At 41.8% G+C, this 25,196-nt stretch overlaps 1 protein-coding gene across 1 annotated transcript in view; it reads left to right on the top strand.

The window, feature by feature from the left end:
- The window catches only part of LOC145413988 (protein turtle homolog B-like), a 178,483-nt gene that overhangs the window by 57,432 nt on the left and 95,855 nt on the right, over positions 1-25,196 (top strand). Inside the window, exon 4 of the mRNA XM_080283560.1 lies at positions 5,717-5,827. Within this exon, the coding sequence (XP_080139686.1) occupies positions 5,717-5,827 (111 nt within the window). The remainder of the gene's footprint in view (positions 1-5,716; positions 5,828-25,196) is intronic.

Here is a 25,196-nt window from a genome sequence, read left to right as displayed (position 1 = left end):
AGAGAGAGAGAGAGAGAGAGAGAGAGAGAGTTGAATGAAACGTTGAGAGTGAAAAGAGATATGAGAGGGGAAAAGAAAATGTGAAAAGGTAGATAATGAGGAGAAGGAGGGAGAGAAGAGAGATTAGTAAGATAAAAGGAATGAAAGAAGAGAGGAAGGAAAAAACAGAGGAGAGAAAACGAGGCCATAGTAACAGATGGGGAAGAGAGAGAGAGAGAGAGAGAGAGGGGGGGGGAGAGAGAGAGAGAGAGATACGAAAGGGGAATATGCATAGTAATTAACATAATAAGGCGCACTGACGGACACACAGACATTAACAGAAAGGGATTGAGACAGAGACGGGGAGGAAGAAGGGGAGGAATGTAAAAAGAAAGATGAGAGAAAGGAGAGAGAATAATGGCAAGAGGAGGGAATGAGAGAAAGCAAAGTAGAATAACAGGGGAAAGGAGAGAGGATGAAGAAATTAAGTTAAGAAAACGGGGGAATGTGCAAGGAGGAAGGGAACAGAGAGAGAGACAGAGAGAGAGAGAGAATTCATGGATGAAACTGATAATGAAGGATTAGGATGAACAGATTAGAGTATCCACGAGAGAGAGAGAGAGAGAGAGAGAGAGAGAGAGAGAGAGAGAGAGAGAAATACAGGTCCAAACAGCCATGACAGTAGAAAAGGACTGTGAGAGACGAAACAGAATAATGAACGAAAAAAAGTAAAGGGTAAAAAGAAACTGAGATGATTGCAAAAGAATTTGGAGTATGAAGGAGGAAAGAATGGATCGGTGAGAATTTTCCTGTGTGTGCATTGACAGGCTGCTGCTGATAAATGTGACTGGAATGAAGGCGAGAAACACATACAGAGATGGTGTGTATAGAGCTCGTTCTGTTAGGAGATTAAGACACACACACACACACACACACACACACACACACACACACACACACACACACACACACACACACACACAGAGGCTGTTGAAGTTCTCAGAGTCAGAAGGACGAATCGCTGAAAAGGAAGTGTTGAGGTTAAACCCTTCAATTCAGTCACGTCTTTCATCACTGTAGTCTTTCTGTCTTCGGGCGATTCTCTTAAATTCCGGAGAGACGTTTTGAGTTAAAGGTGTTAGGTATAGTCTCCATTAGCCTTTTCAATATAATGACGCCCTCCCAAGTTCAGTAAAATAGTCTAGTACTGGCAAGAATAAACACATTCACATATATACAGACACGCTGGGTGGATAGGTAGTTTAGTCCTAGGGTGGTCCACGCATCAGCGACATGAGGAAAAGACTGGTAGCTTTTATTAATTTATTGATGTATTAATTTATTTATTTTACCATCCCTGTGATCCCATGCGTCTGTTCCCGGTCATGGGTAGTTTTCTCTCAGATTCACTGGCCATATCTGGGGAAAACGAATTATAATTAACCTCTGGCAGTTTTGATCACTTTACTCCAACGATATAATATTTTAGAATATGCTGGCGATCTGCTAACGATTAAGCTCACGAAATACCTCTCGTGCGGAGTCGCCTCGTGAAGGCTACATCCATCCACTCCAATTGGAGAAGTCTTGTCCTCTGCTGAAGAAACTTGTCTTCGGGTAGGAACAATGAGCTAAGAAGTACATATTGAGATGTAGAGGGTTAACTAGGTGCCAGTTTATGCCAAGGCCCCTCTCTCAGCGGCTGAGTATAAACAGGCAGCTTTAAACTGACACTGCTAATGCATATACGTGTGCACAGGCTTTGATAAAATTAGTATGAAACAGTATAATGGGTTAGGTAAGCAGGACTAAAACGAACACATTACGTATGTATTGTTAATGGAGTTGATATATATTCTGTGTGTGTGTGTGTGTGTGTGTGTGTGTGTGTGTGTGTGTGTGTGTGTGTGTGAGTAGGTGAGACAAATATCTGTCAGTGATAAACAGCATACACAAGAACAATGAGTTAGGTTTGGAGAGAGAGAGAGTTGAATGAAACGTGGAGAGTGAATAGGGATATGAGAGGGGAAAAGAAAATGTGAAAAGGTAGAGAATGAGGAGGAGGGAGAGAAGAAGGATGATGCAAGATAAAAGGAATGAAAGAGGAGGGGAAGGAAAAGATAGAGGAGAGAAAACGAGGCCACAGTAACAGAAGGGGAAGAGAGAGAGAGAGAGAGAGCGAAAAGAGGAATATGCAAAGTAGTTAACAGAATAAGGCGCACTGACAGACAGACAGACATTTACAGAAAGGGAATGAGACAGAGACGGGGAGGAAGAAGGGGAGGAGGGTAAAAAGAGAGATGAGAGAAAGGAGAGAGAATAATGGAGAAGGAGGGAGTGAGAGAAAGCAAAGTAGAATAACAGGGGAAAGGAGAGAGGATGAAGAAATTAAGTTGTTAAGAAAACAGGGGAATGTGAAAGGAGGAAGGGAACAGAGAGAGAGAGAGAGAGAGAGAGAATTCATGAATGAGATTGAGAATGAAGGACTTGAACAGATTACAGTATTCATGAGGAGAGAAAGAGAGAGAGAGAGAGAGAGAGAGAGAGAGAGAATTCATGAATGAGATTGAGAATGAAGGACTTAAACAGATTACAGTATGCATGAGGAGAGAGAGAGAGAGAGAGAGAGAGAGAGAGAGAGAGAGAGAGAGAGAATTCATGAATGAGATTGAGAATGAAGGACTTAAACAGATTAGAGTATGCATTAGGAGAAAGAGAGAGAGAGAGAGAGTTCATGTACGAAATTGTTAATGAAGGGATTAGGATAAACAGATTAGAGCATGCATGAGGAAAGGAGAGAGAGAGAGAGAGTTAATGTATGAAATTGATAACGAAGGATTAGGATAAACAGATTAGAGTATGCATGAGGAAAGGAGAGAGAGAGAGAGAGTTCTTTTATGAAACTGAGAATGAAGGACGTACGATAAAGACATCAGAGCATGCATGAGAGAGAGAGAGAGAGAGAGAGAGAGAGAGAGAGAGAGAGAGAGAATAAGTATTAAAAGGAAGAAAAAAAGGAACTGCAGAACTGAGAAAATTAAAAAATAGAAAGAGAGGAATGGGAAATACCTGAGAGAATAATATTAAAGTTAAACGCAGAACGACCGCGGAGGAGGAGAAGGAGAGCGAGAAGTGGTCGTGTGATAAAAGAGGGAAGAGAGGGGAGAGAGAAAGTGGAGGAGTACATTAAGTAGCTGAGAGAGAGAGAGAGAGAGAGAGAGAGCATTGCAAATCATGAGACAGACAGACAGCCCAGGAAATTAGACAGACAGACCAGTAATGGATTCAGAGACCGCATATTTTTCGGTCCCAAGGAAATTGTCTGACCTTATCCCCTTTCAGTACGATAACGTCATTATTTAATTTTTTCAACTCTTGAAGGCGTTGTAAGCAGCCTCCATTTCTCCAGTAATTAGTGAACGCCTTAAGCCCCCGGAGGTTTATTTATTTATCCATTTATTTTATTTATTTATTTATTGTTATACTTATTTATTCACGTGGTTATCGAAGTGGAAAGGTTGGACGTATGCAACATTAGCCGTTTTGAAGTGGTGGCGGGTGGTTTTTTCAATTGACAAAACAGACTGCCGTTAGCTAGAAAACTAATGAATGAATGAAAGAAAATTAAAATACAAACTGCCTTTAGCCAGAAGAAAACGAATGTATGAATGAATGAAAAAGAAATAAAACACACTGCCATTAGCAAGGGGTAAAAAGGAAAAAAAATGAGTGAAGGAATGAACGTCAGAAAAGATGTCCTCAGGCTGAAGAAATAACCCCTTCATTCCGTTGACCTGTTTTACGGCTCCTCCTTGCCTCCTCCAAAAGATGATATTTATTCAAGGATATATATTTCGAAATAAAGGGTTCACATACAGCCTTCATTATCCCTCTAAAATTGAGTACAAGCGCCTAGGGTCATCAGTTATCAAATAAAAAGTTTGTCGCATGTTTAAAATAATTGCGATGACTTTTTCCTCTCTCTCTCTCTCTCTCTCTGTATGTATGTATGTATGAGTGCGTGTGTGTGTGTGTGTGTACCGCCAAACGTCTTTATAAGGAGCCAAATCAACAATGAGGCACCAATTCTACCCCAGGCGTTTGAGAGAAAATGAATGCTGTCTCTTCCTATTATTCTCTCCTCCCCGCTCCACTTCACTGCTATGGGAGATATCAGAGAAGCTGTCATGTGCAGGAAGGTAGGGCAAGGAGGGAGGTTTGTCTCTTGTCCTCTTAACTTCTTATTTCTGTGTCTTAATGGCCTTTCTTATTTACAGCGTCTGGCGTTCATTTATATTTAAGAGTGTAATTTACTGTGTTTACTGTTGTGGTGGCTATACTGCTCACCGCTGAATGATTATAGGTAGGCCTTGTTGGATTGTTTTGTGAAGTTAAATTGTTAAGCGTGGTGTATACTTTACTGGGAGGGAGAGAGAGATAGATAGAGAGAGAGAGAGAGAGAGAGAGAGAGAGAGAGAGAGAGAGAGTGAGAGAGTTGGTTACAGTGGAGAGAGATACGAAAGACAGACAAAATGATAATCTGAAAGAGAGGCCGAGAGGCGAAAGTGGAAGACTAACACACACACACACACACACACACACACACACACACACACACACACAATGACATTCAGGTATATGAAAACATGGATAGGAAATATGAAAGCAAAAAATGTGGGGAAATTGGGAGAGAGAGAGAGAGAGAGAGAGAGAGAGAGAGAGAGAGAGAATGACATTCAGGTATATGAAAACATGGATAGGAAATAAGAAAGAATTAGGGGAAATTGAGAGAGTAAACGAGAAAGTGAGGCAGAGGAAATGACAGATTGAGAAACTGAAACAAACAAGAGAAAAGAAAAATAGAACAAAATGAAAGCGTGTTGAAAGTTGGAGCATAAAAGAGAAAGTGAGCGAGTGAGACAGTGAGTGAGATCGTGATATGCGGCAAATGTGAGAGAGGAAAAGATGAAGGCGATCAAAGCGAGAGAGCAGACGTGAGAGGGTAAAATGCGACCGGAAGTGAGTGATAGAGAGCATATTATGTAAATGGAATAGTAAGCCATTAAAGGAGAGACCATTTAGAGAGAGAGAGAGAGAGAGAGAGAGAGAGAGTGTTATCAAATTGTATTCTAACTCTACTTTCTCATCTTCCCCCTCTCCCCTCCCCCTCCCTCGCCTCCCCTCACATCGTCCCCTCTCCCTCTCCTCCCCTCTCCCTCCTCATTCCCACTACTCCCTGGCCCTCCTTTCTCACCCTCCCTTCCTCCTTGTCTCCCATTCCCTCTCTTCCCTCCTTCCCCTCCGCTCCCCTCTTGACTCTCGCTCTCCACCCCATTAAAATTCCATCACCCCCCTCCCCACCCACCCCTTATTACTTCCGTTCCCTCTCTGTTCCCCCTCCTCACACCTCACGCTTTGTTCACCACTTCCTATCTCTCCACCCCCCTCTCCCTCCACGCCCACACTCATCATCCTGGACCACCCTTCCCACATCCTCCTTATTCATAACTCTCTACTCCGTCTTCTCTCCACACACCTTTCCTCCATTGCTTCCCTTTCCCTCTTCCCTGTTACCTCTCCATTCCACTTCTTACATTCCACCTTCACTTCATACTCCCTTCACTTCGTCAACTCCTCTTCCCTCCTATTACCTCCCTTCCACACCTTACCTCCCTTTCATTTCTCCCTACATCCTTCCCTCCCCTCCTAAACGCCTTTTCTTCTCCCCACCCCCCAGAGCCCCCCAGCAACCTGGTGATACTGGGGGAGTCCGGTCTGGCAGTATCGGGGGTGATAGGCCCCTTCCCCCTGGGCGCCCCCCTCACCCTCACATGCAAGGTCTTCGGCGGTGAGTACTCTGCATTTACTCTGTTTATTTATTTATTTTTTGCAGTAGTTTTTGAGGTACACCCACCACCATTTTTACGTTAGATCAGCGCAGCAGGCACCGGTATTTAGGTTTGAAAAGGTCAGGAGATGCAGTTTTCAACACTTCGACGTTCAACAGGCACCAGCATACGTATAACCTTTGCCTTTGATTTACTATATTTTATATTTTTGCTTTAAAGTACGGTTTGGAACAGCAGTTACCAGACTGAGTATACTGAAAGAGCAAACACCAGGATTTATTGTATGTAAGTTTATAGTTAGTTATACCATTTATTGTTAGTTATACCATTAAATGTTATGATGCTTTTAGACTGAGAGAGTAAAGGTAAGTCCAACCCACGCCTGATTTAAGCGTATATCTACAGGTTTACTTCAGGAGCTGTCGTAAGTACCCAGATACATGTTTTGTGTGTTGTTAATTATGTGCGATGAGAGGACGTATGTCATATAAGTTTGAATACATACTCGGAAGTGCAGTGACAGTTGAATTAAATGTCAGTACATTTTCAATATAGGTGCGTTAAGCTGCACTTTAGCTTTTACGTGATTTTAGAGAGATGGACTGTATTTAGTAGTGAATATTTATCACAGAGTTAAACCTGTTGTTTGTTCATGTTCTGAGTATCTGTAATATTACCTGGTATATATATATATATATATATATATATATATATATATATATATATATATATATATGTGTGTGTGTGTGTGTGTGTGTGTATGTATTATACTGGGAAGCCATCCCTTTCATGATACAACCTCAGGCTAATAAATGAGTAATGTTAACATTATAATGCACGTTACATCTCACAGTGGTAAGAGCAAGAGAGGTAGATCAAAAAGCAGATGGAGGAGCAAGGTTAAGGAATATATGGAGGAGGAGGAGGTGTAGTCGTGTTCATGAGTCCCGATACACATGTGGGTGTGTTGTCTACTGTAGTGCTCACTGCTTTTGGAATATGGAACTTTTGCACTTACTGCCTGATACACTGAACATGATGTGACCGGGTAGCAAGTGAAATAGTTCAACATCCTACCAGTGGAGGACACAACAGTAGACAGCACGACTACATGTGTTTCGGGACTCATGAACGCGACTGTACAACGAGGTGGAGGGGCAGGGTTGAGGTATCTGGTAGGAGGAGGAGGAGGAGGAGGAGGAGGAGGAGAGATAGAAAACGAAGTGGAGGGGCAGGTTTGAGGAAAATATGTGGGAGGGGGAGGAGAGGAACATCAAGGACTAGGTGGAGGGGCAGTGCTCGGAGTTTGGAGGAGGAGGAAAAGTAGATTGAGAACTAAGAATGGAAGTCTCGGGATAAGATTGCTTGATTTTAATTGTTCGGCTACTTAGTACAAAATGCGTGATAGAAGATTAGATATAGAGATAGAAAGATAGATATAACTTAGTAGGTAGAAAAGGTAGGCAAACATAATTAAACAGAAGGATAGATGGATGGTTATATAAGTAGCCAAGTAGATGTGGATTAATGGGTAGATGGATACACTTTGATCAGAAGGTAGTTAAGTAAACAGTCAGACACAAGTTGAGAAAATTGAAAGGAACACAAACCAGAGAAAGATACTGACTGAGTACTGGAGAGAAACACAAACCAGATGATGATGATTGAGTTGAGAAAGCAGAGGGAAATACTGATTGAGAAAATAGAGAGAATCGCAAACCAGAGGGAGATACTGATTGAGAAAATAGAGAGAAACACAAGCCAGAGGGAGATACTGATTGAGAAAATAGAGAGAAACACAAACCAGAGGGAGATACTGATTGAGAAAATAGAGAGAATCGCAAACCAGAGGGAGATACTGACAGCTATAAATAATTCAGTGGAAAGACTGAGGGACGTCCACTAGCATCGGATATTTTGGCCTCTGCTGTACTAGTCTATTTATTTACTTCTTAACTTATTTATAGGTTGAGGTTAAAGTCCCTTGGGGCTGTTTCTCGATGGACTTAGAAGGGTACCTATCACCTCCTCTATACTTGTTTCATTTCAGTGTATGTGATGTCTGTTATTTTTTTTTTTTCAATTGTTTCTCACTTTCCCATCACACCGAAGACGTCTTGTTTTGCTCTATGCTTGGTACTTTCAGACGATTTTTTTTTTCAGCTTAGGAAAGACATCATACTAATGGAGTAAATGAAAGCTTAATCCCTCCACTTTGAAGTCTCCCCCAAGCTGAATATCATCGTATAAGGACAATACGAATAATATTTGATGTACGTCATAGTATTGATTAATGTGAGAGGAAAAGTGAGCGAAGTACTCAATTATTGCTATATATACTCTATACTTTAAACAGAGCTCATAGCTGTAGTCATGAAAAGAAAATGCAAAATGAAAAGCTCGGGCAAGAATTGTAATACTGTATATGCCCCAAGTCTCCAAAGCTCTTTAAAAATAATAGAAAATAGGAATAAAAATATTGTTTAGGAATTCTTATACATGCTCAAATTCTCCAACGCTCAAAAAATACTCCATCAAAATTTCATATAGGAAATGCGTAATGAAGTTGTTGCCACGTGTAATACTCCACTTAATGTGATCCCTACTTCCCGCCTACCGGATGTAATTACAGATGTGGAGTGGGTGTTCTTAGTACTGATGGTTGTCTTATGGAGATAATGGCCTGCGGTGTTATTATACTATCAGCGGTTGCTAGTGTGAGTGTGGCACGTGTAGAGAGAGAGGGGGAGAGAGAGAGAGAAAGAGAGAGAGAGAGAGATGGAGTCATGAATATGAATATGATGGTTTGTGTGTGTGTGTGTGTGTGTTCTGAATGTGTATATGATAGCGTGTTTTGTAATGTACGTCAGTGTGATGTGTCTTTTGGTGAGTGTGGATGTGAACTCTTATAATATAAAGATTGCAGGTGATATGATGATTGTGTATTTTGTGTATGATGATGTTCGTGCTTTTATGTGAAGTTGGTGGGGTATCTATAAAGAGTTCTTGGTGCGTGTCGTCCAGCCCGTGACACATACACACTAGAATATTGAGGTGCCAGATTCGTCCCCCTCCATCCTCTCATCCCAGGAGGGGCTCAGATGGCGTCACCAGCATGGATTATGAAGGTGACAGTGGGGGGCTTCTCATACACCTGACGTACAGTATGGGGGGGCTTCTCACACACCTGACGTACAGTGGGGGGCTTCACACACACCTGACGTACAGTGGGGGGCTCCTCATACACCTGACGTACAGTGGGGGGCCTCTCATACACCTGACGTACAGTGGGGGGCTTCTCACACACCTGACGTACAGTGGGGGCTTCTCATACACCTGACGTACAGTGGGGGGCTTCTCATACACCTGACGTACAGTGGGGGCTTCACACACACCTGACGTACAGTGGGGGGCCTCTCATACACCTGACGTACAGTGGGGGGCTTCTCATACACCTGACGTACAGTGGGGGGCTTCTCATACACCTGACGTACAGTGGGGGGCTTCTCATACACCTGACGTACAGTGGGAGGCTTCACACACACCTGACGTAATGATTCATTGATTATAAACCTATCGAATTAGGTGTTTGGTTGGACGAAAATGGTTTAACACAGACGCCGTTCGAAAGGAGGGTCGGATGCAATGCTCACCGGGGTTAGAGGTATTTTAATCATGTGCTGCCGTCAGGGGTCTGGTCACAGGGTCTTAGGTGTTCTAACTACGTAGCTTAGTCTTGGTACTCAGATCTCTCTCTCTCTCTCTCTCTCTCTCTCTCTCTACACACACACACAGATAGGTAGACATACACCGGTATGTGTGCGTTTGTTTTATATATATATATATATATATATATATATATATATATATATATATATATATATATCATCCAATCCTACGTTGCCCTATGAGGAGCGTAGGAGCCCGGGGCTAGGCAGTAGGTCCTGACATTTAAGATAAGAGTGACCAGCCTCACTCATCCCTGAGTGGCATTATGTGAGCAATAAACCCCAACCATCCCTTGGATATAAACCTTCACCGGCTCAATCCTATTGGAGCACAATAATTACCCACTAAACCACCAGGCGCCAAAATTTGGTTATATGGTTACCACCCAGCGTAGTAAATGGTTTCCTGGTGTACAGGAAACCATTTGGCTTGTCACTCAGTGTAGAGTCACCCACGGGCAGAACGAAGGGGAAAGAATGAAGGAATGAAAGACAGAAGAGGGAGTGTAAAGTCACCCGTAGGCTGAAGGCCGAGGAAAGAATGAAGGAAAGAAAGGCAGAAGAGGATAGAAGGAAAAAAAAGATGGAGGGGAGGAAAGGGGCAGACACCTGAGAGCAGCACTGCATCAAGTGAGTGGATGGTGAATGCCCCTCACCTACCACAATACATATATATATATCTATATATATACCTAGGCTGCTTCCCCGAAAAGGGAGGTAGCCGAGACAGGACGACACACTTCCCATTTACTCATCCATTCAAACAGTCATTCGCATCTTAGCCCCAAATGGGAGAAGGGACAGATCCTCACCGCACCACATCACACATGGGTCAACTGCGCAGTGAAATCAGTGACATCCGCAGCAGGGCCCGACAGCAGAGCTGGTTTACCCCTGCCAAATCATAATAGACCCATCCCCTTACTCGCACCTTAACTGACTAGCTAATCAGACCAAATGCGGGAGAATATCCCCTCGGGGCTGCGTCATCATTTTTTCATTTACAATTTCTCTCCATTTATTTCTGTCACGCACAGCCACTCTTCCTTGCTCAACAGACATCCCTCTCGCATCCAGCGCTCTCTTCACACTGTCCATCCATCCTATACGTGGTCTCCCTCTCAGCCTTACACCTCTCACATCAGATCTAGTTATCTTTTTCACCAATCGCTCATTATCCATTCTCTCCATATGCCCAAACCATCGCAACACCCTCTGCTCAACTCTACCAGCCATCTCCCGAACAACTCCAGTTCTCCTTCGCACTTCATCATTTCGCACCCGATCCATACGCGTCACTCCACACATACTCCTCAGACACCTCATCTCCATTACATTCAAACTTTTCCTCTCTGCTACACCCATATTCCATGTTTCAGCCCCATATAACGCAGTCGGTACCACAACACCCTCATACAGCCTTCTCTTTACATCCATTCTAAGCGAACGACATCTAAATACTTTTTTCATTCCTCCCAGCACCTTTCCTACTTCATTTATTCTAAACTTCACTTCTGCATCTATTCTTCCATCCATAGCAACATGCGACCCTAAATATTTAAAACACTCCACCTCCTCAAGCAACTCACCATTCAAAACTATATTCATCCCCCTACCATCTACCAACCTAATATATATATATATATATATATATATATATATATATATATATATATATATATATATATATATATATATATATTTTGCAAGTTACTGTTGAACCCAAATTTTCCAGGTTCTTTTTCTGTTAGTCAAGTTGTTTGCACTCCCGCGTTTTCTTTGAGCCGAATCGGGCGTGAAATGCGAACTTTTAAACTGTTTGTTGATTCTGTTTACTCTTGCTGCACCGGAGGGGAGGAGGAGGAGGAAGAGGCAGGAGGAGGATAAAAGGAGGTCGAGGGAGAATGATGTGAGAGGAGAATTGGAGGAATGGAAGATAATGATGTTTTCTTCATCTTTAATAATCTGGAGAGCCCGTGTGAGATCTCAAAATTGTGTCGTTAGAAAAGAAACAATAATAATAATGATAATAATCATCATCATCATCATCATCTTCATCATCATCATAATAATCATAATAATAATAATAATAGATATGCACAAAATAACGACAGTGATAAATCAAGAGGTGATCAGAAGTTGCTTACATGTTTGAACCTAAAGGATTTGCGTGAAATCTTAGGAACAGTGTTGTAAGAAAAAAAATAACAGCATGTAACAAGAAAGAAAAGAAAAAAATGAAAGATCAGTAGAAATGTTCATCTCTTGCTCTATCCAGGTGTGAAAGGGGGAAGTTCTTAGCAACAAAAACGAGAGAGAGAGAGAGAGAGAGAGAGAGAGAGGGTGGGTATGTACTTATGAAATGTAAGAAAAAGAAAGAAAATAGGCACAGTAATAACAATAACCGTAAGCATTAATCATCTCCAGCTTGAAGAAATCAGAGGTGAATACGTGTTCCTTAGGTGCAGAACCGTGAAACATCTGTATGATCACTTAAATATTGTTAAAAGAAGAGAAATAACACCAAGTAGTAAAAGCGAAGAGAAAGAATAATAATAAAAAAAGTCATCCTTATCTTATGCTTTGCCAAACTAAAGTAAAGCATAAGTGGTGGTTTGTTCTTTTACCGCAATAAATATAAATAAATAAATAAATAGATAGATAAATAAATAGAAATAAAGATCCCATGTCAGAAATCTTATAAATTGCGTGTAGAGACGTTGTGATAGATATGGGAACGAGGTGGAAAAATACACAGGTGAAATGGAGGTCAGATTATTATTCCCGACTAATTTCACGAGAAGGAACCAAAGACGGAACAAGTCGTGAATAAAACTTAACTCTATTTAACCCGTGTCTTTTTCCACCTCCTTCCCCTGTATATAGCGCTGTAGGGCAACGGTGAGTAACTGCAGGAGGGCGACAGTGATGAGAAAGTAAACTGTCATACTCGTCCCTTGGATTTATTTTGTTTAGGGAAGACAGAGTTTATTTTTCAGCACTTTTTTTTTTTTTTTCTGAGTGTGCATGAAGTCATATACCTCGTGTTGTGGGGGAATAACAGAATAAAAAAAATAATTAAATGAATAAGTAAGTAAAAATATATATATATATATATATATATATATATATATATATATATATATATATATATATATATATATATATATATATATATAAGCAGTAATCTTCACGTGTTGCCGCCAAGTGACAAGAGACCGGAGTGGCAGATAATTCCTTAGCTGTGAAAATTTAAAGAAGAGTGTACAAGAACTTCGCTGACTTGTAGGGAGACAAAGATCAAGAAATAGCAACAGCAAAGAGACATAAAGACAATATTTTCATCGTTGCTGTATGGAACTAAAAAAATTGTGGATAATGTGAGAAATTCATTAGAGCGCTTAGATCATGTGTTCTGAGGAAATACCACCAGATAACAAGAGTGAAGTGAAAAATTCATGTCTCTTCTTATACCCAGCTGAAAGAAGGCGAAGATGATGAAATTCTTTAATTGTTCGATCCAGAAGAGGTGATGTGAGAGTTGTAGTAACTGAATTGTAAGAAAGGAAAAAGTACTAACAGCAATAGTGAAGAGACGGAAGAGGAGACAGTATTGTGTATCTCTTCTTCGATATATTCAATGGAGAGAAGGCAGCGTGAGTACAGATCTGACATTTTTAACACCTTCAGTACCTTGACATCATCTTTCCATTTCCTTGCCATCTCCACGCGATATTATTGAACTTGGAAAAAAACACTTGTAGTGAAAAGAGTTAATGAAGACTACATGTAAGCCACCCAGTTCAGTGTTTGTCCTGCGGTGGTTAAAATTGTATGGTGTCAGGAAGAATTTAAGTGAAAGTGACGTCCTCAGGCTGAAGGGGTCAAGAGTCTGTGCGAGAGCTTGTCCAATCACGGTCACTCGTTCCGTGGTATATTTAGGTCCCCATATTCGTGAAACGAGTCTCCAACTTCCTTGATTTTTCCCGACAGGATGTTATTACGTTTGATACAGTTTCTTCAAGAGAGTGTATACAAGAACTTTTGCTCTCGATTGTACCTTAAGACGTAACAAAATATAAAGATCACCAAGTAACAAAACGAGAAACCGAAAAAAAAGTTTTCGTAGTTTCATCTGGGCGTTTTGCAGTGATGCGTTGTCTAGTGTATATGTGAAGTCTTTTGCCATGTGTTGCATAAGTAACATAAGAGAACAACAGTGAATAGGAAGAAAGTAGGACAGCTGTAGTTCTCTCTCTCTCTCTCTCTCTCTCTCTCTCTCTCTCTCTCTCTAAACTCGTGTGTTGTATATACTCGTGTGTGTGTGTGTGTGTGTGTGTGTGTGTGTGTGTGTGTGTGTGTGTGTGTGTGTGTGTGTGTGTGTGTGTGTGTGTGTTTACGCTCCTGACTGGGAATCGAACCCAAGCCTTCCAGATAAAAGTTATGCACTGATACCACTATACACCACGGCGTGATAAAAGCTGAGCCTCCTGAATTTTTTGACGAACCAAGTAAGTCCATTATGGAAGGATATATTTCAGTCACAACACATTAGGATTATTGCTTAGCCCCACGCAACTCGGTAAGTGACAGAGCAGTTTTCATTTGTCCCAGCAACAGCACGAGCGTCTTTATGTTGGAGACTCACATTACACGCGTGTAATGTGTATTACCTGGTTCGTCAAAAATTCAGGTGGCTCAGCTTTTATCACGCCATGGTGTATAGTGGTATCAGTGCCTGACTCACACCTAGAAGTCTCGGGTTCGATTCCCAGTCAGAAGCTTTAAAAAAAAAAAAAAAATGTACACGCGCCTGTAATGTGTCTCTCTCCAATATACAGTATATATATATATATATATATATATATATATATATATATATATATATATATATATATATATATATGTAAAGAGAGAGACAGAGAGAGAGAGAGGGCGGAGGATGAAGTTAAATTAGAATTTGCGTGAGCATTGTACTCCAGGATTTTTGAAGGTTTCCAGACAATCTTGTTGGCCGCGACTGTATCTAGTGTTGTAAGGAGAGAGATAATACAAAATAAACACAGCAATAAATAAATAAAACCACAACCTTCATCTCCACCTGCACCCAAACGAGGCAAGACCAGAAAGCGAGTCAATGGTTATTTATTCTATTTTTTTGCGACATAGCGAGGATTGAGCAAGGCAGGGCATAGTTGATTCAGCAAACACACCCGCCCAACAGACCTACCTCTTCATTATTTCTTCTCCTTCTTTCAACCATGCCTTCCCCCCCCCTAGAGATTCAGACCCCTTCGTGCGGTGGAGTTTTTACCAGTGGGAGTAAGAAATCCAACAGATACGCGGCGTCTTGGGTTGAGGGTCCGAGTTATTGAATGGATTGGGGATTTATTTTCATTTATTTTCTTGCCATTGATTTCATTCAGCGTGAGGAAGATAGCTAGGAGTCATTCACCATCCTCTCACTCGATGTAGTGCTTCCTCCAGGTGACATCCTTAGCACCAGTTTCCCATCTATCCACCCTGGGAGTACCGAGGTGTGTGTGTGTGTGTGTGTGTGTGTGTGTGTGTGTGTGTATGTGTGTGTGTGTGTGTGTGTGTGTGTGTGTGTGTGTGTGTGTGTGTAAGAGAAAGTCGTAAACTGATCAGAAGAAAATGCAAATAGACAGATAGGGGGGAAGAAGCAAAAGATAAAGGAAAAGGAAGAAGGAAAATAAAGAAACAAGTTAAAGTAAAATAGGAAAGAAAAGAATAGTAAGGAAAAGAATGAAAAAAGAGGAGCCAAAAAAAAACAGGGGGAGCAAGAGAATACAGGAGAAAACTGAAGGATTACGAAAGGTGAGAGGGGGAGAAATAAAAAAAAAATAGAAAAAGAGGAGAGAGAGAGCGAGACACACACACACACACACACACACACACACACACACACACACACACACACACACACACACACACACACACACACACACACACACACAGTAAAAGATTGAAGAGTGAGTGACGAGGAAGTGAATAATGGAGGGAGGAAGGGAGAAGGAGAAATGGAGATAAGAATGGAAGAAAAAATGGAGGAGGGAAAGGAATAACAAAGAGAGAGAGAGAGAGAGAGAGAGAGGGGGGGAGGGGGGGAGAGAGAGAAAGAGAATTACTAAAGGGAGGGAATAATTCAAGGAGGAAGGAGAGAATTATTAAAGAAAGGAGGGAATAGTTGCTTCAGGGCGAGAATCGTTGAAGGAATGAAGGAGGGAGAAAATTATTGAAGGAAAAAGCGAAAGATTTATTAAAGGAAAGAGGGAGGAAATTATTGAAGGAAGGAGGGAAGGAATTATTAAAGGAAGGAGGGAGAGAATTATTGAAGGAAGAAGGGAATGAAATATTGAAGGACGTAGGGAAAGGATTACTAAATGTATCGTAGTTGTAAATATATATCGTAGTTGTTGCCGAGGTATTGTAAACAGTGGGTTGAATTGTAGGGATTATTAAGAAGGAGAGATTGATCATTGTACTTGTCGTAGGTGACAGGAGAAAGGTGAAGATGGGTCTGGGGTTTGATTGCAGTTTATCATCTTCAGTAGAATATCTCAAAGAGTAGTACTGAGGTGGGAACGATTTTATGCTGGCTAATCCCGCGCGCTCCTTGCGTCTCCTCGCCGTGCCTCTCTTCTCTCCTAAGCCCCTTCTGCCCTGTCTCTCCTATTTCTCCTGTATACGGCTGGTTGTGTCACGTGTAAGGGCACGGGTGTGTGGAACCTTCCCGAGCTGGGGAGTTTCCATGCAGCGTCACACTTTGCTTTGTTTGAAATTTCTGAGAATGTGCGAACGTTATTTTCTCTAGACCTCTCACTTAGGCATGACTTTCATCTAACCTCTATATTACATATACACGTTACTAGTTATTATGATGTGCGTTGTGATATTTTAGAGTCCTGACAAAGGGATGGAGTCATTGAAGGAAGACGGGACGAAATAATTGAAGGAAGGAGGGAAGGAATTATTGAAGGAAGGGGAAGGACTTACTGAAGGTAAGAGGGAGGGAATAATTGAAGGAAGAAGGGGGGGAATTACTGAAGGAAGGAGGGACGGAAATATTGAAGGAAGGAGAGAAGGAATAATTGAAGGAAGGGAGGAGGGAATAACTGACGGGAGGAGGGAAGAAATAACAGAAGGGGAGGAGAGGAATAAGTGAAGGTGAAGGGAGGCAATAAATGAACGCAGAAGGAAAGGAAGTAAGTCAAGGAAAAAAGAAATAAAAACAAATTGAAAAAGCTAACAAACCAATGCATTACAGATTCACCCCTTCAGCCCCATGATGTATTTTGCGGTCCTGCTAACCCTACACGATTTTATTCAGCATAGGAGAGTCTTGGAACTGGAGGGGTAAGATAAGTGCCTTCATTAACCCCTTCACAACGAGAGGTCTTTTCTTGAGCTGAAAAAATCGTCTGGAAATTAACAAGAATATACCCCAAAAGGACGTCACCGGTTTGAAGGGATTAATAGCTTCTGAGGCTTTTGGGTCTATAAGATAAATAAAAATGGGTGTGTTTTTTTCGTTTTTATTTATTTATTTATATATTGTAGAACGTATAGAAGGAGTGTATGGCTAGGAATACTGAAGATGAATGTGGTGTTGGAAGAGTGTCGACTATTGAGATAGATATAGATAGATAGATTGTGGAGGTTGAAAAAAAAAAAAAAAAAAAAGCAGTGAAAGGTTGATGCAGGACTCTGTTAGGGTGCATGCTAGCGTGAAGAGTGCTATGATGAGGTTCACGAATAAGAAGATGGCTGGTGTTGGTGAGATATATCCAAAAGTAATGAAATGTAGAAGGGTGAAGAATGCCGTGAGAAGGTTGAAGAATGAGGTGATGCGGTACAGTATATGCAAAACTAATGAAATAGAGAAGGGTGAAGAAGGCTGTGGTAAGGTTGGAAGACTGAGGTGATTGAAGGTGTTGATGAGGTGTGGTTGTAGAAATGATGAAATGTACTAGAGAGTGAAAAGTATTATTAATGAAATCATGTTAGAACGCCAGATAAGTGGAATTGCATCCTTTGAAGTCGAAGAAGAGTGTGATTCTACCTGTATGCAAAAAGGAGGAGGATTACATAGGATTACATAGGAAAGCAAACAGCAACAGACCTTATGGTCCTTTCGAGGCTGCTTGTTACAGAGAAAACTATGACTACAAGATCTAACTCTACATGCTGAAGGATAAGGATAGTACAGCAAGAAGGCTCCCCCCACCACCAAACCCTTCAGGAAAAAGTGAGAAAAAAACACCATGCAGTATGGAAAAACTGACATGGAAATTTCATAGGAAAAATTGGAAAGGAAAAGACACATTATATAATACTTTGTCTATAAGCTACCCGACTGAGTAACCTGAAAGAGAAAGTAATCAAATCAGCTAATAGTTACGGCATGACATCATAAATCGGTACATTGAATTTATGGGAAGTCTGTGGACATAACGTGGAAACTACACACTGCACAGTGTGGATGTTTAGGGGTGGTGCGGCAGCCTTGCCTGGCGCTTTTGAGGTAGGCAGCAGTCAATCAGGCCCTAGCTCCGTTCACTCCACTGAGACCAGGAACTCTCCCATGTGGGACAAGGACACATGTTTCCTCCTGAAGCAGTGACCCCTGGTACATTAAAAAAAAATCCCAATGGTGGTCACTTGACTAACAGGGACCCACAGTGATCCACAGTCCATCACAGGTCGAAAGTGAGAGTAGTGACCATTAACTCAGGGTTATCTGTGCAGATCCTAATATGTGCTTATATTGCTTTCTTTGCATTGGGGAGATTGAAATATATATGACGGGTGTCTTAGATAAAAGAGGGGCTGCACAGTGTGGATGTGCAATGCACAGAGTGGATGTTTAGGAGTGGTGCGGCAGCCTTGCCTGGCGCTTTTGAGGTAGGCAGCAGTCAATCAGGCCCTAGCTCCGTTCACTCCACTGAGACAAGGAACTCTCCCATGTGGGACAAGTACTCAAGTTTCCTCCTGAAACAGTGACCCCTGGTACATTAAAAAAATCCCAATGGTGGTCACTTGACTAACAGGGACCCTCAGTGATCCACAGCCCATCACAGGTCGAAAGTGAGAGTAGTGACCATTAACTCAGGGTTATCTGTGCAGATCCTAATCTGTGCTTATATTGCCTTCTTTGCATTGGGGAGATTGAAATATATACGACGGGTGTCTTAGATAAAAGGGGGCTGCACAGTGCACAGTGTGGATGTGCAATGCACAGAGTGGATGTTTAGGGGTGGTGCGGCAGCCTTGCCTGGCGCTTTTTAGGTAGGCAGCAGTCAATCAGGCCCTAGCTCCGTTCACTCCACTGAGACAAGGAACTCTCCCATGTGGGACAAGTACACAAGTTTCATCCTGATGCTGTGACCCCTGGTACATTAAAAAAAATCCCGATGGTGGTCACTTGTCGAACAGGGACCCTCAGTGATCCACAGCCCATCACAGGTCGAAAGTAATAGTAGTGACCGTTAACTCAGGGTTATCTGTGCAGATCCTAATCTGTGCTTATATTACTTTATTTGCATCGAACAAATTGAAAAATGTATAATGACGTGACGCGACACTATGTACGGGTACGTTGTTTAAAGGGTGTCTTGTAGACAAAAGGGGAATGAACTTACACGTAGCTATAAAAGAAAGTTATTCGGACAGAAAAAGAGTCAGCTGAGGAGGAGGAGGAGGAGGAGGAGGAGGAGGAGGAGGAGGATGGGCCAGAGGTGAGTATAATATAATCGTGGAAAATATACATGGCGAGTACTGGGAGAAGTTAAAAGCAAGATATTGAAGTTATACGCAAGAACAGTAGAGAATAATTAAAGATGATTACAAATTAAGAACTATCCGGTGACTCACGAAGACGGTGATTTAAGAAGAGTTATAGAAAACGAAGATAAGATATTTTTAAAGAGGCGGATAGTGGAGGTGTATGTGAGTAACTACAAATTTATGTATCTGGGAATAGTGTTATGATAAAGTGAGCAGGAAGAGATAATGGCAGGCGTGTTAGGTGAATAAGGTGTGGATAGGGAAGGGCTGAATGGAGTAAGGAGCTTTTGAGGTGGTACCGAAGTGTGTGTGTGTGTGTGTGTGTGTGTGTGTGTGTGTGTGTGTGTGTGAGAGAGAGAGAGAGAGAGAGAGAGAGAAGCAGTAATGTGAAACAGCAAACGAAAAGTCAATGAAAGGATAGATGGATTAAAAAAAAAAGAGAGGGGAGGGTGAGAAGGGGGGAGGGAAAGGATGAAAAGAAAGGTATGATTACAAAGAGAGAGAGAGAGAGAGTGAGAGAGAGAGAAGGAGGGGAAGAGGACAAAGGAGAACAAGAGAGAGCCTAAGGCAGTGGAGAAGAATGAAAGGGAGGAGAGGCAAAAGGGAAAGAGGAGATGAAAAAGGAAAGAGGAAGAAAAGGCGAAAGAGGGGAGTGAAAGAATAGGTGAAAGACGGAAGGCGGGAGGAGGTAAACAAGGGGAAATGACAAGGAAGAACAGGTAGGAGGGAAGAAGAAGAAAAAGAAAAACATGATATAATCGGAGAGGAAGAGGAGGAAAACGATAAGAGAGAGGCTCTAAGAAACCCTCTCTCTCTCTCTCTCATATATATATATATATATATATATATATATATATATATATATATATATATATATATATATATATATATATATATATATATATATATATATATATATATATATATATATATATATATATATATATATATATATATATATATATATATATATATATATATATATATATATATATATATATATATATATATATATATATATATATATATATATATATATATATATATATATATATATATATATATATATGGAGCCTCTGTGATACAGTGGTAAAGTGTGTGTTTTCGTACACTAAAGAACGAGGATTCGCGCCCCGCCAGGGTAATAAACTTTGGGAGCGTTCTTCTGGCCACGTACTGTATTGGCGGACACAAGGGGTGCTGTGGTTGAACCAGTGTCGCATACTATAAAGTATGCTTGCACCCAGTCGACTTGCGCGGGCCGATTACACTTGGTTCACAGACTACACACACATCCAAAGCCACTACAACACAACGTTTACACTTACAAGCACTTCTCACCCTACATACAATCTCCACTAGACGGCCTAAGCCACTGGGTAGAGATACATTGGCTGTATCGTCCCCACTTCGGTAGGAATAGGTCGGTCCTGCAGTGGACACATAAACGGCTGATGAGATTATATATATATATATATATATATATATGTGTGTGTGTGTGTGTGTGTGTGTGTGTGTGTGTGTGTGTGTGTGTGTGTGTGTGTGTGCGCGCGTCTCTCTCTTTCTCTCTCCTCTCTCTCTAGATAGATAGATAGATAGATCAATCGATCGATCTTTCTATCTATCTATCTATATATATATATATATTAGTGTCTGTCTGTCTGTCTGTCTCTCTCTCTCTCTCTCTAGATAGATAGATAGATAGATAGATCAATCGATCGATCTTTCTATCTATCTATATATATATATTTTTTTTATTTATTTATTTATGCATGAGCCTGCCTGTAATTGGCTATCTCTCTGTATTTTTTCTATGTGCATGTGTACCTATCAATATAGAGAACTTACTTTTCCAGCAATCGCCTCCTCCTCCTCCTCCTCCACACTTTCCAAACGTGTCTATCTTCTCGCTTGCTTCTCACTCCCTCCCATACATATGTCATCTCACCCTCCCAGTCAATCTAACCATCCCACACTTTCTCCTGTAGTAATTTTTCCTCTATATTGCCTCCCCTCTCACTCCCACACCACTCAAACACCACTCCCTCTCCCACGCTACTCTGATACCATTCCCACTCTCCTACAATCACTCTATTACTCCTTTCTCCCTCTTCCCTCCCCTCCCCCCCTTCCCTCCCTCTTACCCCCTTCTCCCATCCCCATCCTCCTTCCCCTTTCCTCACCTTGCTTCCCATATTCCCTCCTTCCATCCCTTACTTCTTCCTCCTTCATACCATTTTTGCCTCCCCCCTTCCATTCCTTCCCACCCTACCTTACCACCTCTCTCTCTCTCTCTCTCTCTCTCTCTCTCTCTCTCTCTCTCTCTCTCTCTCTCTCTCTCTCTCTCTCTCTCTCCTACCACACGTGTCTCCTTCCCACTCCCTCTTCCAGCTTCTCCCTCCCCCCCTACGCCACGAAAAATTAAGTCTCGCCCACCTCCCCGTGACGTCACAAAGGGAGGATTCAGTATGGACGGAAGCCCTTGACGTGGACGAGAGGAAGAGTGGAAACAGACGAATATGTGACGAGTGATTGGGAGGTGACGTGGTGGGGAAGTGACATGATGGAGTGAAGTGTTGGTGCATGGGAAGTGACGTGATGGACAATTGGGTTTCGGCGAGACACTTGTGAATAAATGGGAAGTGACGTGATGGTGAAGTGGCTGTTAGTGAGTAAATTGTGAATGAATAAGAGCTGGTGAATGAATAAGATGTGATGGAGAAGTGGGTTTTGGTGAGTGAAATATGAACGAATGAGTGCTGTTGAGTAAGTGATATGTGACGTAATGGAGTGGTTACCGGTGAGTCAATTGTCAATGAATGAAAGATGATGAGAAGTTGATAATGTAAGAAACAGTGAATGGAGAGGAAATAAAAGAGGAAGGTGACTATTGATGGGTAAAATATGAATGAATGGAATTAGATGAGTAAATTGTAAATGAATGAAAATTTACGTAGGCAAGATGAATGGACTTAGGTAAATAAGCGGTGAGTGAATAGTAATTGACGTAAATAGGAGGATAATGGAGAGAGATTAGTAAACAGTGAATTAACAAGTGCATACCTAGAAGTGTGGGAAAAGGTGATTAAACAATGAATAAGAATTGACAGAGGATTTTAAATGGGTAAGTCTTCATGTAAAGTAGGCTGTGACTGTGGTATCTCTTTTATAAGACCAAGGTGGCATGTAAAGACGGGAGGAAAAGGCTTAAAAAGTCAGGAAAGGTTGAAAGAGGGAGGGAAGGAGAAACAGATGGAAGGAGCGGCTAATGTTCGCTGGGAAAAAAAGGTAGGGGTCAGGAGATTGTTGAAGGAGGGAGGTGAGGGTTAAAGGGAGGAGAAAATTAAAGAAAGAAGGAGGAAAGAAATGTAGAAAGAAGGGAAGAAAGAAAGGAGGTATGGAAACTTGGAAGAAGAGAGAAGAAACATGAAATCAGAAAGGGAAAAAAATGAAGGATTGAGGAACACACTGAAGGGCAAAGGGAGATGCTGGAGTGAAGGACAGTGAAATGTTGAAAGAGGGAGGGAAGGAGCGAAGGAGGTAGAGGGAGAGTGAAGTAGGAAGGGGAGAATTACTTAACGTAGAGTCAGCTAAAGCTTCCCCGGGTCAATTTGGGAGAGTGCAGAATGAGTCCTCTTCACAGATAGTTAACTCCTTAAATTCGAGGACTCCCTTTTTGTATTATTCTAACGACCTCCAGACGGTTTTACCCTGCTTACGAGAGACTTTGAAATCCGGGGTTAGATACAGCCATGATTAACCCCGTAACGACAAGGGGGGGGGTTCTCCTAAGCTTAATAAAATCGTCCGGAGGTAGCAAGATTAAACGACAGTAATATCACATTATGGTGACGTGGTTAAATAGTAGGACATCATGGTGACGTGTATGGTTAAATTATGTAACGTTGCGATGACATGGTTAAATAACTGGAATTCAAGATTGAAATAAGCAGGAAAATATCGACCCCATTGGTGACACTGTTATATACACAGCAAAAATTGGCACATCACACTAGGATCCCAGACGCAAAAGAATCATGAATGAGCCTCGGGAAGTGAGGATATTTTCGCTGTCCGTAACCCCTTCATACCCGTAGTAAAGTTCTTGTATTTTATTTATTGTTATCTCCAGCCGATTTTATTCAGTCAGGAAAACACAAGGTAGGGAAGAAGTTAACCAAGTCTGTATCTGACCCCTCTAGTCCAAATAGTGTATCCAGAATTGAATAAAAGCACTTGGAAATAGCAAGAATAAAATAGAAAACATTTATCATATTGAGAGGGTCTTGGAACACCCTAGTCGTACCACCTGAGTCGGGCACAAGAAGCAAGAACTGGATGAGCGGCCGCCCTTCTTCCCCCAAATCTGCCTCCCATGAACCAGCACTAGTAAGCAGAACGACATCGACACAACCTCAGGCAACAATACAAACTCATGCACACGCACCAAACAGCGTCTTTATTCCAGTCATCTACCGGCAGAGGGATGCTCGAGAGGAACGCCTTCACGCGGTGGCACTATTATTTCTGGGCTGCCTGGTTATGCAAACGTCCCTGACCTCCCTTCCTATCCCCCGAAAGGAGTGTGGACTGTCGAAGTAGGCCAGCTTCAGCCTGTAGTCCACCAGATTTACGTTTCAGATGAACATGGGGCTACTGCTACTACTAGTACTACTACCGTTACCACAGGACACGTGCCAGTCTATAACTGTCAATAAAACCAACCTCTGGAGCCTCCCTCAGGTCTCAGGTCACTTACCGGGAACATCAAGCTCTGGACAGCGCTCGGCCCCTCGCTGTTACACAGCAGTGCCATCTCTCCTTGTCACCCACATCATCATATTCTTCGTCGTCACCTTCCTCTACTACTCCATCCTCCTCGTTCTACCGGTTCCTCTGCATCACCTACACGCATCACTGCTCCCTCGATACGGCCAGTGCGCCTTTGATCATGGTCAGGGTAATCTGTAAATTATCTGTTTACTCTAAAATATGAAGGAAGTTAAGTGCGGTTCTGGATACGAAACACTGCAGTCTAGGATATGGGAGAAACTTTGTAATCTAGGATATGACATAAACGAATTTTGCCTTCCAGTCTTACCCACAGAATCAACGTTTCCCAGTTTTACTTCCTTAGTTATAGAATAGATATGTGAGAAAATGATTGACGCAACGAGGAAGGAAACAGACAAACGAAGCTAATATTGGGTACGCTATGTTGGATGAGAGAGGGTTGGAGGTAAGGGGGATGAGGGATGAGGGGTGGGTTAGGGGATAGAGATATGGGGATGGGGGATGAGGGGATAGTGGTTGGAGGGATGGGGGACAGAGGGGGCGGTGAACAGTCATTGCATCATAAATCAGATAATGTGAGGGTTGGGAGGGTAGGGAGATGAGGAGAGAGAGAGAGAGAGGGAGAGAGAGACTGACAGACAGACACAGACAGACAGACAGACAGAGGTGAAGATGGAGAGAAGGTAAAAAAAAGTGACAGTTTAAGGAGAGAAGAGGGTAATGAGTAAGATTGAAAATAGATGACTATAAGAGAGAGTGAAGGAAGGAAGAAAAGGCGGATGGAGTAAATGGGGTGAAGGAGGGATGATAGTGAAAGAAATACGAGTAGATTACTGAAGGAAGGAAGAATGAGAGAGATGAGAAGGAAACGAATGAAGGAAGGAAGAGTTATTGATGGAAGGAAAGTATTAATTGATAACTGTAGGAAGGAAAGTAGGAAAAACTAATTAACTGAAGGAAATCTGGTGGATGTAGATAATAACAAATAATTGGAAGTAAAGATAAGCATAATTAAACGACATAATTAATAAATACTGAT

Source organism: Coenobita brevimanus, chromosome 98 (assembly GCF_032717465.1).
Source record: "Coenobita brevimanus isolate Jiangsu-jjx chromosome 98, ASM3271746v2, whole genome shotgun sequence".
NCBI classification, from domain to species: domain Eukaryota; kingdom Metazoa; phylum Arthropoda; class Malacostraca; order Decapoda; family Coenobitidae; genus Coenobita; species Coenobita brevimanus.
The sequence above is the reverse complement of the archived record's forward strand: the minus strand, read 5'-3'. Positions and strand labels throughout refer to the sequence as shown.